Consider the following 17,829-nt stretch of genomic DNA (forward strand, 5'->3'; position numbering starts at 1 on the left):
TTTCTGGTATTCATTTTAAATACAGTACTAGTTTGTCAATGCATTATTGTACAACCAATAAAATTTGAGACTTTTCAAACGAGTTGTGTTATTTATTCAACCTCATTACTTTTAATTACCTTTTTATAATGAACAATTTTATTAATTATTATTAAGCATTTTAGTATGGTAAAATTATGCATGATTTTATACAATTGAATAATCTGATTGCTTTGATTATTACAGCTAAAGGTCGCACCAATGTTGAACTAAGGGAGAGATTTATCCTAGCAGCTGGAGTTAGCCAGTCAATGACGCCATTCCAGAAGCGGAGCATGAGGTCACGGTCGCCGTCTGAAAGCAGTACGGGTAGTGCCAGCCTGCAGGGGCCCCTTATTAAGGTTAGCCTATCATTCTGTTATGAAGACGCAATATTTTAAGATATAGTGGCATAAAAAAATCAACAATAAAAATGTAGAAAAACAAATTATGTATTTATCATTTAATGCAAGTTTTTTTCTTTAATTAAGTTATGTTGATAACTCGGAATACTATTAAAATAAATAAATTGAATATGAATTTTCAAAAACTAGATAAGAGAGAAAAAGAATATTTCCCGGCCATGGCAGGAGACACCTAGGACCACCCGTACCAGAACCAAAGTGACTGAGAGCCCCGACGGAGGCATTACAAGAACAACGACGAGTCGTACAAATGGCACAACAATGACAAGAAAAACAACCACAAGAGAGGCTACCCCAGGTGAGAATTTTATAACAATATGATAACTTATATGTTCATGTACATTTGAGTTTATATTTTGCCAATGATGTATGTAATGTAGGATGCATTTTCTAAAATTCTTTACTAGGAAGCTTTCAATTTGCAATGATCTGTTGTAGCCAGGATTTAGAATCCACCAAAACTGTTTCAACGAATTGAGTAAGAAAGTGTCCATGAATGTGCACACAATGTGACATAACAAATTCTTGGGTCATCGCAAATCAAGCACTGCCTACTGTATTTGACCTTGTAAAATCCCAGTCTCAAATATTTTGGGTGTGATATACTCAATTCTATGATCTAGGCCTCACTAGTTAATTCACTGTAGTCCACATTTTGAAAATGAGCCTAACTTAAGAGGTGGGACCATAGGAATTTACACAGTCAAATACAACTCAATATATATGTTGGAGGGTAGATTGTAGAAGTCTCACTTTCTTTATTGTAGTAGCTTCAGCCAATGGGAGTTTCCCAGTGTGAACTTTCTAAATCATCAACAATTGAAATTGCTCCTTCCTTTCTTAAAATGAAATCATTCAATTTGGCTGTTCTAATATTGTACACATTTATGCAAATTTGTATATGTCTTTTATTGCAAAGATTTTAGAAAAAAACGTTCAATACCAATTTTCAAACGAGTACTTCGTAAGTAATGATTAACACATGAGTATTTTAATAACCTTTCAAATTATTTTAATAAAAGATGGTGGGTTTGATCATTTGATTGGTTTTGATCAATAAATTATTGGTTGAACTGACGGGTGGGTTGTAAATTTGTATTATTATTGATAAATTATACTAAAAATCTTATTTTTAAAAAGTTAATTAATTGTATGTGTTTTTATTGGTTTCTTTTACTTTTAAAACATTTTCATTTCATCTGTTGATTTTTGTCTTTCAATTCTTTGTTTGGTTTATTTTTAAATCTATATTTATATTTTAATTTCTGTGAATTATACCGAAATATTTCTATATCTTCTTATGTGCATACTAAAATGTGAATTACATGTTGTTTCGCTATTGTTTCCTAGCATCAGAAGCAGATGAGCCTGATTATTTCCGAAGTTCACAAGAATGACCTGTGTTTATATGTGTTTTACTTACTCCCTCTTTTTAGATCTTCTTTCACCAGTACAAGATGAATTTCAAAAGCGTTATGGTTCCAAACGTTAAAGGGTGAAGTGAACAATGCATGTAATACTCTTCTGTGTCACATATACTTCATTGGGTCTGATCAATTTTGACTAAACCAAACACAATAAACATAATTATTGTTCTTTGTGTACTAAAGATATACAGTTTACTGGCCATCAGCTTATAGAATTATGAATTTTCATTCCAAATTCTATTAAAAATTTAATAATCACACTCCTTTTCAGGAAAAACTCTTATTAAGGAGACATTTTCGTGTGAAACAAATGAGTGGCAATACAGCCAACCCCTATTAAGGGGACATTTGACTGTTGATAATAATGGTAATAATCATAAATCAGATATGTCTTTTGTTTTTTTGGTTTGTTAAATCGTAAATTAAAAAAACTAAATTGATCAAACCCATTTTCCAAGCTCCTGGTGATGGGTTTTGTTACGACACCATTGCAGGGAAAGAAAAAAGTGAAGTTTATGTTGCTGCATGAAACTAACTCTTGTCTTGTGCATGAAATATAGTTACTAACATGTTGTATGTATTCTACTTTAAACATCATATTTTAATTTGCAGGTTTAACTAATACCGTATAATAGGATAATTTTGATATAAATTAATTGTGGAAAAGGCTTTTAAATTACCAGTTTTGTTTTTATTAACATTTAATTTAGTTTATATAAAACTGCATTTGTCTGGTTTTATTGCTGATGTAAATTAGTTTTGTTTTTTCAACTGACGTACTGAACAACATGTGTTAGAACATATAATATTTGCTGTCATTTAAAGCAACGTTTTCAGAGTATGTCTGTCATGGAGCATGAATTTATTTATTCATCTAATTAATAGTAATCAGTTGGGTACTGAGTGCTTACGACACTTGACTCTCATACAGAAAGACCCGGATTCAATTCCCAACAACTCCCATTCCACTCAGCTGTAAATGAGTACCTGGTTGAAAATACTAGGGAGGATAAGGCGGTGTGGAAAGGAACTGGCCACCCTACCACATAATGCAGAGGCTTAGTACAATGAGCTCCTAACAGCTCATTCCCCTATATTCAGAATGAACATGGGACTCACCTTTACCTTTTAATGAAAGTGAATCATACTTTTGTATGGTTTTAAACAACTTTATAATTATTTACATGTATCAGTTACATGTCATCATCATAGTCTGTTTGTCATAAAGCATGGATCGTTATTTATAATTAAAATTTATGTAAATAAATATAAACAAAAACAATAGAAAATATATTTAGTAAAAACATTTGAAAAATGTGCCAACATCAACAATGATGAGATTATGGTGGAACCAAAAGATTTCAAATTAACAAAATAAGTACATTTTACATAGAAAAAAAAATAAATAAAACCAATTACCAATATAAAGCACTAATATTCATATACATTGGATTTTACTTATTTTTATTAAACCAAAAAAAGCGATCACAAGATAATATGTTCGTGTAGGTTTCTTTTTGTGTCCTGGTAGACAATTTGCTAACCAACTCAATGAAATACAGGCGATAACATTACAATCTTAAGGTATTTTGTGCCTAATAGTGGAAACTAATGCTTATATACAAAATATAGGTTGACTAGACATGAGTTATTTTTAAATATATAAATTTTTTTAAAAGTTGAATTGTCAAGAGTCTGTTTTTTACATTTTATATAATACTAAATAAATTGTATTAAGTTTTTCTGTGCAAAATAACATGCATTATGGTACAATAGCATCTTCTATGCAAGTATGTAATATAAAAAGAATTAATAAATCATATGATACTTTAATATATATATATTTATATTATATTTATCATATGTATTTTGCCTTTTAGAACTTATAAATATGCTTTTTTCTAATAAAAGATTTATTTATGTTGATTTTTGTTATATTCATATTTACTAATTTTAAAAAAGCCTGTGAATAAAAACATTTGAATTTGAATCTAATTTTTTTATTTAATTTCTCGACAGGTAATCCACCTAGCAAGGATAAAAATGGAACTCATAAGGGATTTTCCACCAAAGCAAAGACCACAGGAAGACACACTACAGTCGACTACAACACAAAACAGTATACCGGAGGAACGCTTGGAGAAGTCACCGTGCGTACCATTACCGAGGAAACCCGTACTGTTACTATGCCAACCCATAAGAGAACAACATACACCCGTGGTGGTAAAACTACTGTTCCTTCAAAAACTACTGGTCCTTCAAAAACGGCTGGTCCTTCAAAAACCAGTTCAAAATCCCACCCAAAATAAAATGAAAGTAAACAAATTAAATTCTTTAAAACCACAATCTTGCACGTGATAACAATTTAAATAGATTTTTATATGTATGTTAAATAATATGTTTGCAACTATTTCACCTGTGTGTATTATCATGAAAATATTATGTTCTTATGGAATAAAAAGAAAAATATTATTATATGGCTAATATTGCCATTATATATTTAGATTTATTTGTATATTTAGAAAGTATTGAAATAATACAGTACCTATGTATTTGATTTTTTTATTGTACAATTTTCAGGTTATTCAAATGTATACTGTGTAGATTTTTTTGTAGAAATAATTGTATTAAATTTATTCATAGTTTAAATTATGGAATTTAAAATGTTTTTTTATTATAAGGTAACAAGTATATTATTATTTTTTTTCACTTATTTTTGTCTATAATTGCAAAAGTAAAAATGTCAACAAAGATATTAAGTAAACACTTTTTTTTCTCTTTTATATTTCTGGTACATGTGTTGATCATAATAATTTGATTTCTAGAATATTCAGATAAATTTAAAAATCCAGATTCTGGGATAAGTGGGGACTTAATTCCTTGAATTCTGGCATTTCTGTTTTTCACTTTTAAATACTTGTTGAAGTTTAGATCTCTGTTAAGTGGGGACTATGCAGAGATCTATAACAGCAGAGTACTAATTAAAATTGTGTGAATTTGTGTTTAGGAATAAAATATTAATTTTTGTTTGTTAATGAATTTAAGTTTTTTTTTATATTTTTCTTTCTTGCGATGGCCTTAGTAGTTAAGCATTTTTACGTTACGCTTTGGGATATAAAATGATGCATTAGGAATGCTTAATTGATACTGCAATACAATTTTGGTCTTTTTAATAGAATTGTATTATTAACAGCTTAAATAAAAATAATATATGCAAATGCTTATAGGTTTATGTTAATACGTTTCTCAACATTTTGCATATACTTTTAGACTAAGACCATTTATAAATCAATCAATCAAAATATGTCATCCAATTATTTAACTAGATAATTGAGCATCAATGAACGTACTATAGACTTTAATGTATACTTTACAACCCTTTTATGTTATGTCATTTATTTAGGAAACCAAAGATTCGGTAAATTAGTATTTTGGTTATGATTGAATTATTGTAATTGGTGTATATCCCATTGATTAAAACTTTGTAATATTTCACTCACCGATGTTTAATAAATTTGGGTAAATACATTTTCAATTACAAAATTAATATAGGCAAAATCTTCCATTGCTAATCAGTAACTTTTAATTTAGTAATATTATAAAGATTGTAACATGATGGCAGATTTCAATGTGTGATGTAATAATTGAGTGTTCTGCGCTTGCGTATTCAGGCACTTTTCTGCTTTGTTTTGTTTTGGCGTGTTTAGTAATTAAAATAGCAAAGCTATTGGAGGTGAATAAACACTTTATTTTGCAGTAAAATGGTATTTGCATCAATGATTTGTGATTCGAGTGCTGCTAATGATGATTCATGCCCTCATATCCGAGGTACGGAACCCTTTTATTGAACAATATTTACATTACATCCATATCAAATCGAAAGAACACAGTAACAAGCGTTAGCCCTTCCAAAATTAGATATTTGTTTGTTTCTCTGATTTCTCTGCATCACGTAATACATCACCTTTATTAAAATAAGACCAGAACAAATCAACAACAATGGATATAAATAAAACTCGTTATAATTTATTCCACGAGATAAAAAATATATACATATATAACATTATATTGAGCTTGTCTGAAATATCTGGGTAGCTGATACTTTGAAAGTGTAAAAGTTTGTTTCAAATGATAAATTTAAAGATCATAATGTTCTTCCGGTGCAAAGTAAGTGTTGTCTTTTTCTACTTCAACTTCCAAATCCAACCTCTCTTGTTCAAGCCTATCTCGTTTCCTGTACCTGACAGCCCTCTGATGCTGGTTTGTGGCCATACAAGTAATTATCTGCCTGTGCTCTTTCTTCATCATCACTAGTCTACAAGTTTCATCCTTCTCCTTAAGTACTTTCTGTGCATTTTCTCTGATTGTATCGTCAATGCGATCAAATCTTTTTCTGACATCCACAATATTCACTTTCTTTGTCTTTTGAAGAAGCTGGTTCTAAAATGAAAAAAAAAATGATAGAATTTTAAACTCGGGAAAAATCAACTGCATTTTTTCCCCTTCATTATCACATTATTATTATTGAATACAGACACTTTTATTTAAACTGAAGAAACTAAGTCTGCATACCTGTCTTCTCTCCTCGGCTGCGATTTGTTTTGCTTGGTTTTGCATATCCTGGAACTCTCGTTTTTCCGAAAGTGTTTGTTGGAATGCTGTGGTCTTTCGTACTTTAAGTGATTGCTTTCTTTTAAGAAGAAACTCCTAAAATTAAAGCAACAATGTGTCTGTTATTATAGTATGGTGTAGTGTAAAGCAGGTATTAAGAGTTAAGACATTGGTGACTATATGTTGACTGTCGTCACTGTGATTAAAATGAAGATATTGATAATGACGACAATGATAATAAAGAGTAGTGCTTATGCTAGGATGTCAATATTGGTTGACATCAGTATTCTTACCTTTCGTCTCTTTTCGGCTGCTGTTAGCTTACATGTAAGATTGGTTTCTTTTCCATTGTTCTCTTCGTCTGTTTGTCGCTCGAGTCTGGACAATGACCGCGGCATCTCTAATACAGGTTTGACTCCATCCAAAATGTCAAAGGAGCATCCATTTTGTCCAGGTCTTGGGTTAACGATGACACCAGACATTCTTAGCTCTTCTAAGATCTGGAAGGTGCTCTTGTCTCTAAGAGTCGGCATACTTTGATTACAAATAGGTGGAAGTCGACGAGTTGGAATAATGTTTGCTAAAAGTAAGAACAAAAAAAGAAAATTACAAAAATTGTAATCATATTCGATATTATTCATTTGTATCATTTATTCTTCTTTTTTTATATTCTTCTTTTTGTCTTACCAGTTGAGTTTCCATCCTTTAATCTTAATAGTTCTTCATTCACTCTATCGTCATGGCTCATCAAAGATGCATGATCAGATAGATTGGTTTCTGAATCACTCTGTAGAAAAACAATTGTAAAAAGGAACATCTGATTAAAGAAAAATGAACAGAAAAGTAATAACGGCGCCGTGGAAAATTTGGACTCTCGACAAAACAAAAAAGTTAGAAAGAATAAATTAGGCCTAGCCTAGGGGCCTATATTTTATTTTTATTTTGGCATGCAGCCTTAACAAATATTTAACAGAACTGTATGGTAAAGTTACGTTACGTGACACTTATAGCCAAATATACAACAAAATACAAAAATCTACCTCTGGCATGACGCCCACTTTGTTTGATCTTCGTCGTAAAAACCTAAGAATTAGATTTACTTTTTTGCGTTCTTTCACTTCTTTACTTGTTTGAAGATTTTTATCATCTTTTGCGTCAGGTTTGACTTTAATTTTAGAATAACACGATCCCATATTACTAGTAATGTTGTAGTTTAATTTCAAATCGTCACTGAGAAAATTGTGAAGGTGCTTGTCTTAGCAAAGGCAAAGACAGAATGTTATTGTTGGCATGGAGTTGTATTTCAACTCGTTGGTACGAGCAACGAATTTACGCAACACGCGGACATTACGCGACGCACAAGCACTTCTAAGCTAGCGAGCCGTAATGGGGCCTGTGTGGTTTTATATATCAATTCTGTCCTAATAAGTTAAAAATTAATGAATTAAAGCTAATTTTCTGCTAATTTTGTTTTAATGCACTACATCATTTCAATGAATCATCTTGTTTGTACCTAACTTTTGAGAAAACTTAACACCACGTGCATGCAGTATGCACCTGATAAGTTGCTACTTCTCCCTCCTATCACGTGCTGTCGTGGATACACCAGGAATCGAATTATTCGAATATATCACCAGATAATTAGCACATAGTTGTTCGTGTACCAGCTTGGTGTTGTCAAGAGTGGACATTCGACCGAGTTTTTTTGGATATGAAGTATGTTGTAGTTGTGTTTGTTTTGTAAGTGGACTTCGCAGGTTTGTATTAAAATACTAAATACTATTTGTACTGTAGTTAGGCATGACTAGTTAATTAGTTGTTAACACGTTAACGCAGTCTGTGCCTGGGCCTACTAAAAGGACAAAAGCTTTACATTTAGTTTTACTACTACTAGATACTACTAACTAGGCCTAGTAGAGGCAAATATACAATTGTTTATACTTACTTATTTATTCGTACATTACAAAACTTTAGTATTAATATTAATAGGAATATTCCATGCATTACTATTAAGTTTTTAGTCGCGTGAAAACGGTCGGTGGTCGGTCAGTAAACACTAACTCAAATGTGCGCACGCGACTACAGTCTACACTACACTATCACTACATGTATATGGCCCTGTTCTTATGTTGTTAGTCCAACAGCCGGCACTTCGATTTTTGTCTGTAACATAGAATAAAGTATTACGTATAAATGCTATGCGTGACAAAAAATGTATCTTGTTGTTTTGCCGTGTTTAGTAATTAAAATAGAAAAGTTAAAGATGTATTGTCCCCCAAAAACATGAAAAATAAAGATTAATAAAATCAGACTTTGAATAGATTATTTTGTAGCTTTATTAAAGTTAATCATTTCTGTAGAAAACAAGGCCATATAGATGGCTGCAGTCGCGTGCTCAAGTTAGTGTTTACCGACCAACCGATCGACCAACTGACCGACCGACCAACCGACCGAAATTGCTGAACATGTTTAAAAATGTTGAAAATGTTGAAAAAACATTTTTATTTTTTTAATTTACGCGTGCGTAGCCTGTCATTTTTGACGTGCTCGTATAACGTAATTTCGAGTTGAAAAGTGAATCAAATATGATGATATTATTAAAGAAAGGTTGTAAAACAGAAATCGGGCAAAAAGAGTGCATATTAACATTTAACGCGCAGTGTGCGTGCAAAAATATGCGCACTCAATTGCCTGAAACGTTGTCTTATTTCATCGAAAACAAATTTTGAAAATGTTAAGCGCGCGTACGCATGCGTTACATGCGCTACGCACGTAATTGTATTGCCATATCATGATTTATGAGTACCTAATTTTATTTAATTGTGATTCATGCTTGTGAAGATATGATTACAACAAACGTGATTTCGTTAAATCGTGCGTAGACCGCGTAATGTTTGATTGCGCACCGTGAAAACATGGTCATAAGGAATATACTGTGAAAAATTGACTTGGCTAGATGAAACTGATATCAAGACAAGGCCATATACAAGTTAGTGTTTACCGACCGACATAGTGAGCTGTAGAGTCTAACAAGGCCAACAGCCATAAGTCGCGTGCTAAAACGCATAGTGATACCAGACCGACCGACCGACCGACATAGTGAACTATAGAGTCGCGTCCACGCGACTAAAATCGCGAGACGCGACTAAAAATGTTTTTACTTATAAAATTACAAAATAAATGGTTAAATTCAATTCAGCCAATTTGACTATTTTTTGTTTTAAATTACATTTTTTTAGGTAAATAATTTTTTTCGATCCAATTTTTGGTCAAAGTGGATAACTATTTGGTGACATTAAAATGATATATTCAACAGAAAAATTTTTAAGAATTAATTTTTCAGGGGGACAATACATCTTTAATAAACACTTCATTTTGCAGAATCAATAATTTATGTGATTCGAGTGCTGCTGCTGATGATGCAACAGGCCCTGCCAAAAAATCAATATCATGTTGTCATAATGTGGACTGAACAATACGAAGTAAAATTAATTATTTATGATTTCAATTACTTTTATTACGGAAGTATTACATCCATATCAAATCGAAAGTACACCGACCGTAACAAACGTTAGCCTTTCCAAAATTAGATATTTGTTTGTTTCTCTGGTTTCTCTGCATCACGTAATACATCTTTCACCTTTTATTAAATAATACCAAAAAAATCAACAGCAATGGATATAAATAAAACTCGTTATAGTTTATTCCACGAGATAAAAAATATATACATATATAACATTATATTGGGTTAAACATTGTCTGAAATATCTGGGTATAGCTGATACTTTGAAAGTGTAAAAGTTTGTTTCAAATTTAAAGATCATAATGTTCTTCCGGTGCAAAGTAAGTGTTGTCTTTTTCTACTTCAACTTCTAAATCCAACCTCTCTTGTTCAAGCCTATCTCGTTTCCTGTACATGACAGCCCTCTGATGCTGGTTTGTGGCCATACAAGTAATTATCTGCCTGTGCTCTTTCTTCATCATCACTAGTCTACAAGTTTCTTCCTTCTCCTTAAGTACTTTCTGTGCATTTTCTCTGATTTTATCGTCAATGCGATCAAATCTTTTTCTGACATCCTCAATATTCACTTTCTTTGTCTTTTGAAGAAGCTGGTTCTAAAATGAAAAAAAAATGATAGAAATTTAAACTCGGGAAAAGCAACTTTTGAAATAAACTGTATTCTTTGACTGAAAAATTTCCCTTTATTATCACATTATTATTGAATACAGACACTTTTATTTAAAACTGAAGAAACTAAGTCTGCATACCTGTCTTCTCTCCTCGGCTGCGATTTGTTTTGCTTGGTTTTGCATATCCTGGAACTCTCGTTTTTCCGAAAGTGTTTGTTGGAATGCTGTGGTCTTTCGTACTTTAAGTGATTGCTTTCTTTTAAGAAGAAACTCCTAAAATTAAAGCAACAATTTGTCTGTTATTATAGTATGGTGTAGTGTAAAGCAGGTATTAAGAGTTAAGACATTGGTGACTCTATATGTTGGCTGTCGTCACTGTGATTAAAATGAAGATATTGATAATGACGACAATGATAATAAAGAGTAGTGCTTATGCTAGGATGTCAATATTGGTCGACATCAGTATTCTTACTTTTCGTCTCTTTTCGGCTGCTGTTAGCTTCCATGTAAGATTAGTTTCTTTTCCATTGTTCTCTTCGTCTGTTTGTCGCTCGAGTCTGGACAATGACCGCGGCATCTCTAATACAGGTTTGACTCCATCCAAAATGGATCCATCCATTTTGTCCAGGTCTTGGGTTAACGATGACACCAGACATTCTTAGCTCTTCTAAGATCTGGAAGATGCTCTTGTCTCTAAGAGTCGGCATACTTTGGTTACCAATAGGTGGAAGTCGACGAGTTGGAATAATGTTTGCTAAAAGTAAGAACAAAAAAAGAAAATTACAATAATTGTAATCATATTTGATATTATTCATTTGTATCATTTATTCTTCTTTTTTTATATTCTTCTTTTTGTCTTACCAGTTGAGTTTCCATCCTTTAATCTTAATAGTTCTTCATTCACTCTTTCGTCATGGCTCATCAAAGATGCATGATCAGATAGATTGGTTTCTGAATCACTCTGTAGAAAAACAATTGTAAAAAGGAACATGTGATTAAAGAAAAATGAACAGAAAAATAATAACGGCGCCGTGGAAAATTTGGACTCTCGACAAAACAAAAAAGTTAGAAAGAATAAATTAGGCCTAGGTCTAGGGGCCTATATTTTATTTTTATTTTGGCATGCAGCCTTAACAAATATTTAACAGAACTGTATGGTAAAGTGTACATGCACGTTACGTGACAATAGCCAAATATACAACAAAATACAAAAATCTACCTCTGGCATGACGCCCACTTTGTTTGATCTTCGTCGTAAAAACCTAAGAATTAGATTTACTTTTTTGCGTTCTTTCACTTCTTTCCTTGTTTGAAGATTTTTATCATCTTTTGCGTCAGGTTTGACTTTAATTTTAGAATAACACGATCCCATATTACTAGTAATTTCGTAGTTTAATTTCAAATCGTCACTGAGAAAATTGTGAAGGTGCTTGTCTTACCAAAGGCAAAGACAGAATGTTATTGTTGGCATGGAGTTGTATTTCAACTCGTTGGTACGAGCAACGAATTTACGCAACACGCGGACATTACGCGACGCACAAGCACTTCTAAGCTAGCGAGCCGTAAATGGGGCCTGTGTGGTTTTATATATCAATTCTGTCCTAATAAGTTAAAAATTAATTAATTAAAGCTAATTTTCTGCTAATTTTGTTTTAATGCACTACATCATTTCAATGAATCATCCTGTTTATACCTAACTTCTGAGAAAACTTAACACCACGTGCATGCAGTATGGACCTGATAAGTTGCTACTTCTCTCTCCTATCACGTGCTGTCGTGGATACACCAGGAATCGAATTATTCGAATATATCACCAGATAATTAGCACATAGTTGTTCGTGTACCAGCTCGGTGTTGTCAAGAGTGGACATTCGACCGAGTTTTTTGGATATGAAGTATGTTGTAGTTTGTTTTGTAAGTGGACTTCGCAGGTTTGTATTAAAATACTAAATACTATTTGTACTGTAGTTAGGCATGACTAGTTAATTAGTTGTAAACAAGTTAACGCAGTCTGTGCCTGGGCCTACTAAAAGGACAAAAGCGGGCTATACTTTACATTTAGTTTTACTACTACTAGATACTACTAACTAGACCTAGTAGAAGCAAATATACAATTGTTTATACTTACATATTTATAAGTACATTACAAAACTTTAGTATTAATATTAATAGGAATATTCCATGCATTACTTTTAAGGTTTTAATCGCGTGAAAACGGTCGGTAAACACTAACTCAAATGTGCGCACGCGACTACAGTCTACACTACACTATCACTACATGTATATGGCCCTGTTCTTATGTTGTTAGTCCAACAGCCGGAATTTCGATTTTTGTCTGTAACATAGAATAAAGTATTACGTATAAATGCTATGCGTGACAAAAAATGTATCTTTTTGTTTTGGCGTGTTTAGTAATTAAAATAGAAAAGTTAAAGATGTATTGTCCCCCAAAAACATGAAAAATAAAGATTAATAATAAAATCAGACTTTAAATAGATTATTTGACGTGCTCGTATAACGTAATTTCGAGTTGAAAAGTGAATCAAATATGATGATATTATTAAAGAAAGGTTGTAAAACAGAAATCGGGCAAAAAGAGTGCATATTAACATTTAACGCGCAGTGCGCGTGCAAAAATCTGCGCACTCATGGCAATTTTTTAAACGCTTAAAATTGCCTGAAACGGTGTCTTATTTCATCGAAAACAACTTTTGAAAATGTTAAGCGCGCGTACGCATGCGTTACATGCGCTACGCACGTAATTGTATTGCCATATTATGTTGATTTATGAGTACCAAATTTTATTTAATTGTGATTCATGCTTGTGAAGATATGATTACAACAAACGTGATTTCGTTAAATCGTGCGTAGACCGCGTAATGTTTGATTGCGCACCGTGAAAACATAACCACATCGATTCCTGGTCATAAGGAATATACTGTGAACAATTGACTAGATGAAACTGATATCAAGGCCATAAACAAGTTAGTGTTTACCGACCGACCGACATAGTGAGCTGTAGAGTCTAAAAACGCGAGACGCGACTAAAAAACTGGAAAAAATTAATGTTTTTACTTATAAAATTACAAAATAAATGGTTAAATTCAACCAAAAACCTATTGGCTGGCAGCCAATTTGTCTATTTTTTGTTTTAAATTACATTTTTTTTGGTAAATATTTTTTTTTTCGATCCAATTTTTGGTCAAAGTGGATAACTATTTGGTGACATTAAAATGATATATTCAACAGAAAAATTTTTAAGAATTAATTTTTCAGGGGGACAATACATCTTTAATAAACACTTCATTTTGCAGAATCAATAATTTATGTGATTCGAGTGCTGCTGCTGATGATGCAACAGGCCCTGCCAAAAAATCAATATCATGTTGTCATAATGTGGACTGAACAATACGAAGTAAAATTAATTATTTATGATTTCAATTACTTTTATTACGGAAGTATTACATCCATATCAAATCGAAAGTACACCGACCGTAACAAACGTTAGCCTTTCCAAAATTAGATATTTGTTTGTTTCTCTGGTTTCTCTGCATCACGTAATACATCTTTCACCTTTTATTAAATAATACCAAAAAAATCAACAGCAATGGATATAAATAAAACTCGTTATAGTTTATTCCACGAGATAAAAAATATATACATATATAACATTATATTGGGTTAAACATTGTCTGAAATATCTGGGTATAGCTGATACTTTGAAAGTGTAAAAGTTTGTTTCAAATTTAAAGATCATAATGTTCTTCCGGTGCAAAGTAAGTGTTGTCTTTTTCTACTTCAACTTCTAAATCCAACCTCTCTTGTTCAAGCCTATCTCGTTTCCTGTACATGACAGCCCTCTGATGCTGGTTTGTGGCCATACAAGTAATTATCTGCCTGTGCTCTTTCTTCATCATCACTAGTCTACAAGTTTCTTCCTTCTCCTTAAGTACTTTCTGTGCATTTTCTCTGATTTTATCGTCAATGCGATCAAATCTTTTTCTGACATCCTCAATATTCACTTTCTTTGTCTTTTGAAGAAGCTGGTTCTAAAATGAAAAAAAAATGATAGAAATTTAAACTCGGGAAAAGCAACTTTTGAAATAAACTGCATTCTTTGACTGAAAAATTCCCCTTCATTATCACATTATTATTGAATACAGACACTTTTATTAAAACTGAAGAAACTAAGTCTGCATACCTGTCTTCTCTCCTCGGCTGCGATTTGTTTTGCTTGGTTTTGCATATCCTGGAACTCTCGTTTTTCCGAAAGTGTTTGTTGGAATGCTGTGGTCTTTCGTACTTTAAGTGATTGCTTTCTTTTAAGAAGAAACTCCTAAAATTAAAGCAACAATTTGTCTGTTATTATAGTATAGTGTAGTGTAAAGCAGGTATTAAGAGTTAAGACATTGGTGACTCTATATGTTGACTGTCGTCACTGTGATTAAAATGAAGATATTGATAATGACGACAATGATAATAAAGAGTAGTGCTTATGCTAGGATGTCAATATTGGTTGACATCAGTATTCTTACTTTTCGTCTCTTTTCGGCTGCTGTTAGCTTCCATGTAAGATTGGTTTCTTTTCCATTGTTCTCTTCGTCTGTTTGTCGCTCGAGTCTGGACAATGACCGCGGCATCTCTAACACAGGTTTGACTCCATCCAAAATGTCAAAGGAGCATCCATTTTGTCCAGGTCTTGGGTTAACGATGACACCAGACATTCTTAGCTCTTCTAAGATCTGGAAGGTGCTCTTGTCTCTTAGAGTCGGCATACTTTGGTTACCAATAGGTGGAAGTCGACGAGTTGGAATAATGTTTGCTAAAAGTAAGAACAAAAAAAGAAAATTACAAAAATTGTAATCATATTTGATATTATTCATTTGTATCATTTATTCTTCTTTTTTTATATTCTTCTTTTTGTCTTACCAGTTGAGTTTCCATCCTTTAATCTTAATAGTTCTTCATTCACTCTATCGTCATGGCTCATCAAAGATGCATGATCAGATAGATTGGTTTCTGAATCACTCTGTAGAAAAACAATTGTAAAAAGGAACATCTGATTAAAGAAAAATGAACAGAAAAATAATAACGGCGCCGTGGAAAATTTGGACTCTCGACAAAACAAAAAAGTTAGAAAGAATAAATTAGGCCTAGCCTATATTTTATTTTTATTTTGGCATGCAGACTTAACAAATATTTAACAGAACTGTATTGTAAAGTGTACATGCACGTTACATGACAATAGCCAAATATACAACAAAATACAAAAATCTACCTCTGGCATGACGCCCACTTTGTTTGATCTTCGTCGTAAAAACCTAAGAATTAGATTTACTTTTTTGCGTTCTTTCACTTCTTTCCTTGTTTGATGATTTTTATCATCTTTTGCGTCAGGTTTGACTTTAATTTTAGAATAACACGATCCCATATTACTAGTAATTTCGTAGTTTAATTTCAAATCGTCACTGAGAAATGGAAGTGAAGGTGCTTGTCTAGCAAAGGCAAAGACAGAATGTTATTGTTGGCATGGAGTTGTATTTCAACTCGTTGGTACGAGCAACGAATTTACGCAACACGCGGAAATTACGCGACGCACAAGCACTTCTAAGCTAGCGAGCCGTAATGGGGCCTGTGTGGTTTTATATATCAATTCTGTCCTAATAAGTTAAAAATTAATGAATTAAAGCTAATTTTCTGCTAATTTTGTTAGATTATTTTGTTTGTTCAATTTTTTTAATGCACTACATCATTTCAATGAATCATCCTGTTTGTACCTAACTTCTGAGAAAACTTAACACCACGTGCATGCAGTATGGACCTGATAAGTTGCTACTTCTTCCTCCTATCACGTGCTGTCGTGGATACACCAGGAATCGAATTATTCGAATATATCACCAGATAATTAGCACATAGTTGTTCGTGTACCAGCTTGGTGTTGTCAAGAGTGGACATTCGACCGAGTTTTTTGGATATGAAGTATGTTGTAGTTGTGTTTGTTTTGTAAGTGGACTTCGCAGGTTTGTATTAAAATACTAAATACTATTTGTACTGTAGTTAGGCATGACTAGTTAATTAGTTGTAAACAAGTTAACGCAGTCTGTGCCTGGGCCTACTAAAAGGACAAAAGCGGGCTATACTTTACATTTAGTTTTACTACTACTAGATACTACTAACTAGGCCTAGTAGAGGCAAATATACAATTGTTTATACTTACTTATTTATTCGTACATTACAAAACTTTAGTATTAATATTAATAGGAATATTCCATGCATTACTATTAAGTTTTTAGTCGCGTGAAAACGGTCGGTAGTCGGTCGGTGGTAAACACTAACTCAAATGTGCGCACGCGACTACAGTCTACACTACACTATCACTACATGTATATGGCCCTGTTCTTATGTTGTTAATCCAACAGCCGGAATTTCGATTTTTTTCTGTAACATAGAATAAAGTACTACGTATAAATGCTATGCGTGACAAAAAATGTATCTTTTTGTTTTGGCGTGTTTAGTAATTAAAATAGAAAAGTTAAAGATGTATTGTCCCCCAAAAACATGAAAAATAAAGATTAATAATAAAATCAGACTTTGAATAGATTATTTTGTAGCTTTATTAAAGTCACTTTTGACGTGCTCGTATAACGTAATTTCGAGTTGAAAAGTGAATCAAATATGATGATAGTGTTAGTCCAACAGCCGGAATTTCGATTTTTTTCTGTAACATAGAATAAAGTACTACGTATAAATGCTATGCGTGACAAAAAATGTATCTTTTTGTTTTGGCGTGTTTAGTAATTAAAATAGAAAAGTTAAAGATGTATTGTCCCCCAAAAACATGAAAAATAAAGATTAATAATAAAATCAGACTTTGAATAGATTATTTTGTAGCTTTATTAAAGTCACTTTTGACGTGCTCGTATAACGTAATTTCGAGTTGAAAAGTGAATCAAATATGATGATATTATTAAAGAAAGGTTGTAAAACAGAAATCGGGCAAAAAGAGTGCATATTAACATTTAACGCGCAGTGCGCGTGCAAAAATCTGCGCACTCATGGCAATTTTTTAAACGCTTAAAATTGTCTGAAACGTTGTCTTATTTCATCGAAAACATATTTTGAAAATGTTAAGCGCGCGTACGCATGCGTTACATGCGCTACGCACGTAATTGTATTGCCATATGATGATTTATGAGTACCTAATTTTATTTAATTGT

The 17,829-nt window shown here is 32.4% G+C and overlaps 4 protein-coding genes across 17 annotated transcripts in view; 1 reads left to right on the forward strand and 3 right to left on the reverse strand.

Annotated features, from left to right (window-relative positions):
* Positions 1-5,632, forward strand: part of LOC144853742 (uncharacterized) — a 152,401-nt gene extending 146,769 nt beyond the window's left edge. For 12 of the 14 annotated variants that reach the window (XM_078711549.1, XM_078711553.1, XM_078711550.1 and 9 more), the window contains 4 exons: positions 226-380; positions 573-741; positions 1,363-1,407; positions 3,890-5,632. In XM_078711549.1, coding sequence (XP_078567675.1) covers positions 226-380; positions 573-741; positions 1,363-1,407; positions 3,890-4,179 — 659 coding nt within the window. In that variant the 3' untranslated portion in view covers positions 4,180-5,632. Of the gene's footprint in view, positions 1-225; positions 381-572; positions 742-1,362; positions 1,408-1,879; positions 1,939-3,889 lie in introns of all 14 variants that reach the window. The other 2 variants (XM_078711561.1, XM_078711554.1) reach the window with 2 other exon arrangements.
* Positions 5,633-5,916: 284 nt separating this feature from the next.
* LOC144853469 (uncharacterized) lies at positions 5,917-7,674 on the reverse strand. Its single transcript, XM_078711165.1, has 5 exons — positions 7,522-7,674; positions 7,169-7,268; positions 6,775-7,061; positions 6,443-6,577; positions 5,917-6,310 (listed from the first exon to the last, which is right to left on the reverse strand). The coding sequence occupies exons 1-5, from the start codon at positions 7,672-7,674 to the stop codon at positions 6,008-6,010; spliced, it is 978 nt and encodes a 325-aa protein (XP_078567291.1). The 3' UTR covers positions 5,917-6,007.
* Positions 7,675-10,294: 2,620 nt separating this feature from the next.
* On the reverse strand, positions 10,295-11,231 carry LOC144853470 (uncharacterized). Its single transcript, XM_078711167.1, has 3 exons — positions 11,085-11,231; positions 10,751-10,885; positions 10,295-10,597 (listed from the first exon to the last, which is right to left on the reverse strand). The coding sequence occupies exons 1-3, from the start codon at positions 11,229-11,231 to the stop codon at positions 10,295-10,297; spliced, it is 585 nt and encodes a 194-aa protein (XP_078567293.1).
* A 3,127-nt stretch (positions 11,232-14,358) lies between these two features.
* On the reverse strand, positions 14,359-16,043 carry LOC144853471 (uncharacterized). Its single transcript, XM_078711168.1, has 5 exons — positions 15,891-16,043; positions 15,542-15,641; positions 15,148-15,434; positions 14,814-14,948; positions 14,359-14,661 (listed from the first exon to the last, which is right to left on the reverse strand). Exons 1-5 carry the CDS (start codon positions 16,041-16,043, stop codon positions 14,359-14,361), a joined length of 978 nt encoding a protein of 325 aa, XP_078567294.1.
* Positions 16,044-17,829: the final 1,786 nt, after the last annotated feature.

This window comes from Antedon bifida, chromosome 10 (genome assembly GCF_963402885.1).
Source record: "Antedon bifida chromosome 10, ecAntBifi1.1, whole genome shotgun sequence".
NCBI lineage: Eukaryota > Metazoa > Echinodermata > Crinoidea > Comatulida > Antedonidae > Antedon > Antedon bifida.

Bases quoted from the DNA above. Each gene is read 5' to 3' on its own strand.
- LOC144853469 (XM_078711165.1), bottom strand. From the start codon at position 7,674: ATGGGATCGTGTTATTCTAAAATTAAAGTCAAACCTGACGCAAAAGAT. The intron at 7,269-7,521 runs GTAGATTTTTGT...GTTTTTCTACAG, and splicing joins AAGTGGGCGTCATGCCAGAG to AGTGATTCAGAAACCAATCT. The intron at 6,578-6,774 runs GTAAGAATACTG...CTTTAATTTTAG, and splicing joins CAGCCGAAAAGAGACGAAAG to GAGTTTCTTCTTAAAAGAAA.
- LOC144853470 (XM_078711167.1), bottom strand. From the start codon at position 11,231: ATGGATGGATCCATTTTGGATGGAGTCAAACCTGTATTAGAGATGCCG. The intron at 10,886-11,084 runs GTAAGAATACTG...CTTTAATTTTAG, and splicing joins CAGCCGAAAAGAGACGAAAA to GAGTTTCTTCTTAAAAGAAA. The intron at 10,598-10,750 runs GTATGCAGACTT...TTTTCATTTTAG, and splicing joins CAGCCGAGGAGAGAAGACAG to AACCAGCTTCTTCAAAAGAC.
- LOC144853471 (XM_078711168.1), bottom strand. From the start codon at position 16,043: ATGGGATCGTGTTATTCTAAAATTAAAGTCAAACCTGACGCAAAAGAT. The intron at 15,642-15,890 runs GTAGATTTTTGT...GTTTTTCTACAG, and splicing joins AAGTGGGCGTCATGCCAGAG to AGTGATTCAGAAACCAATCT. The intron at 14,949-15,147 runs GTAAGAATACTG...CTTTAATTTTAG, and splicing joins CAGCCGAAAAGAGACGAAAA to GAGTTTCTTCTTAAAAGAAA.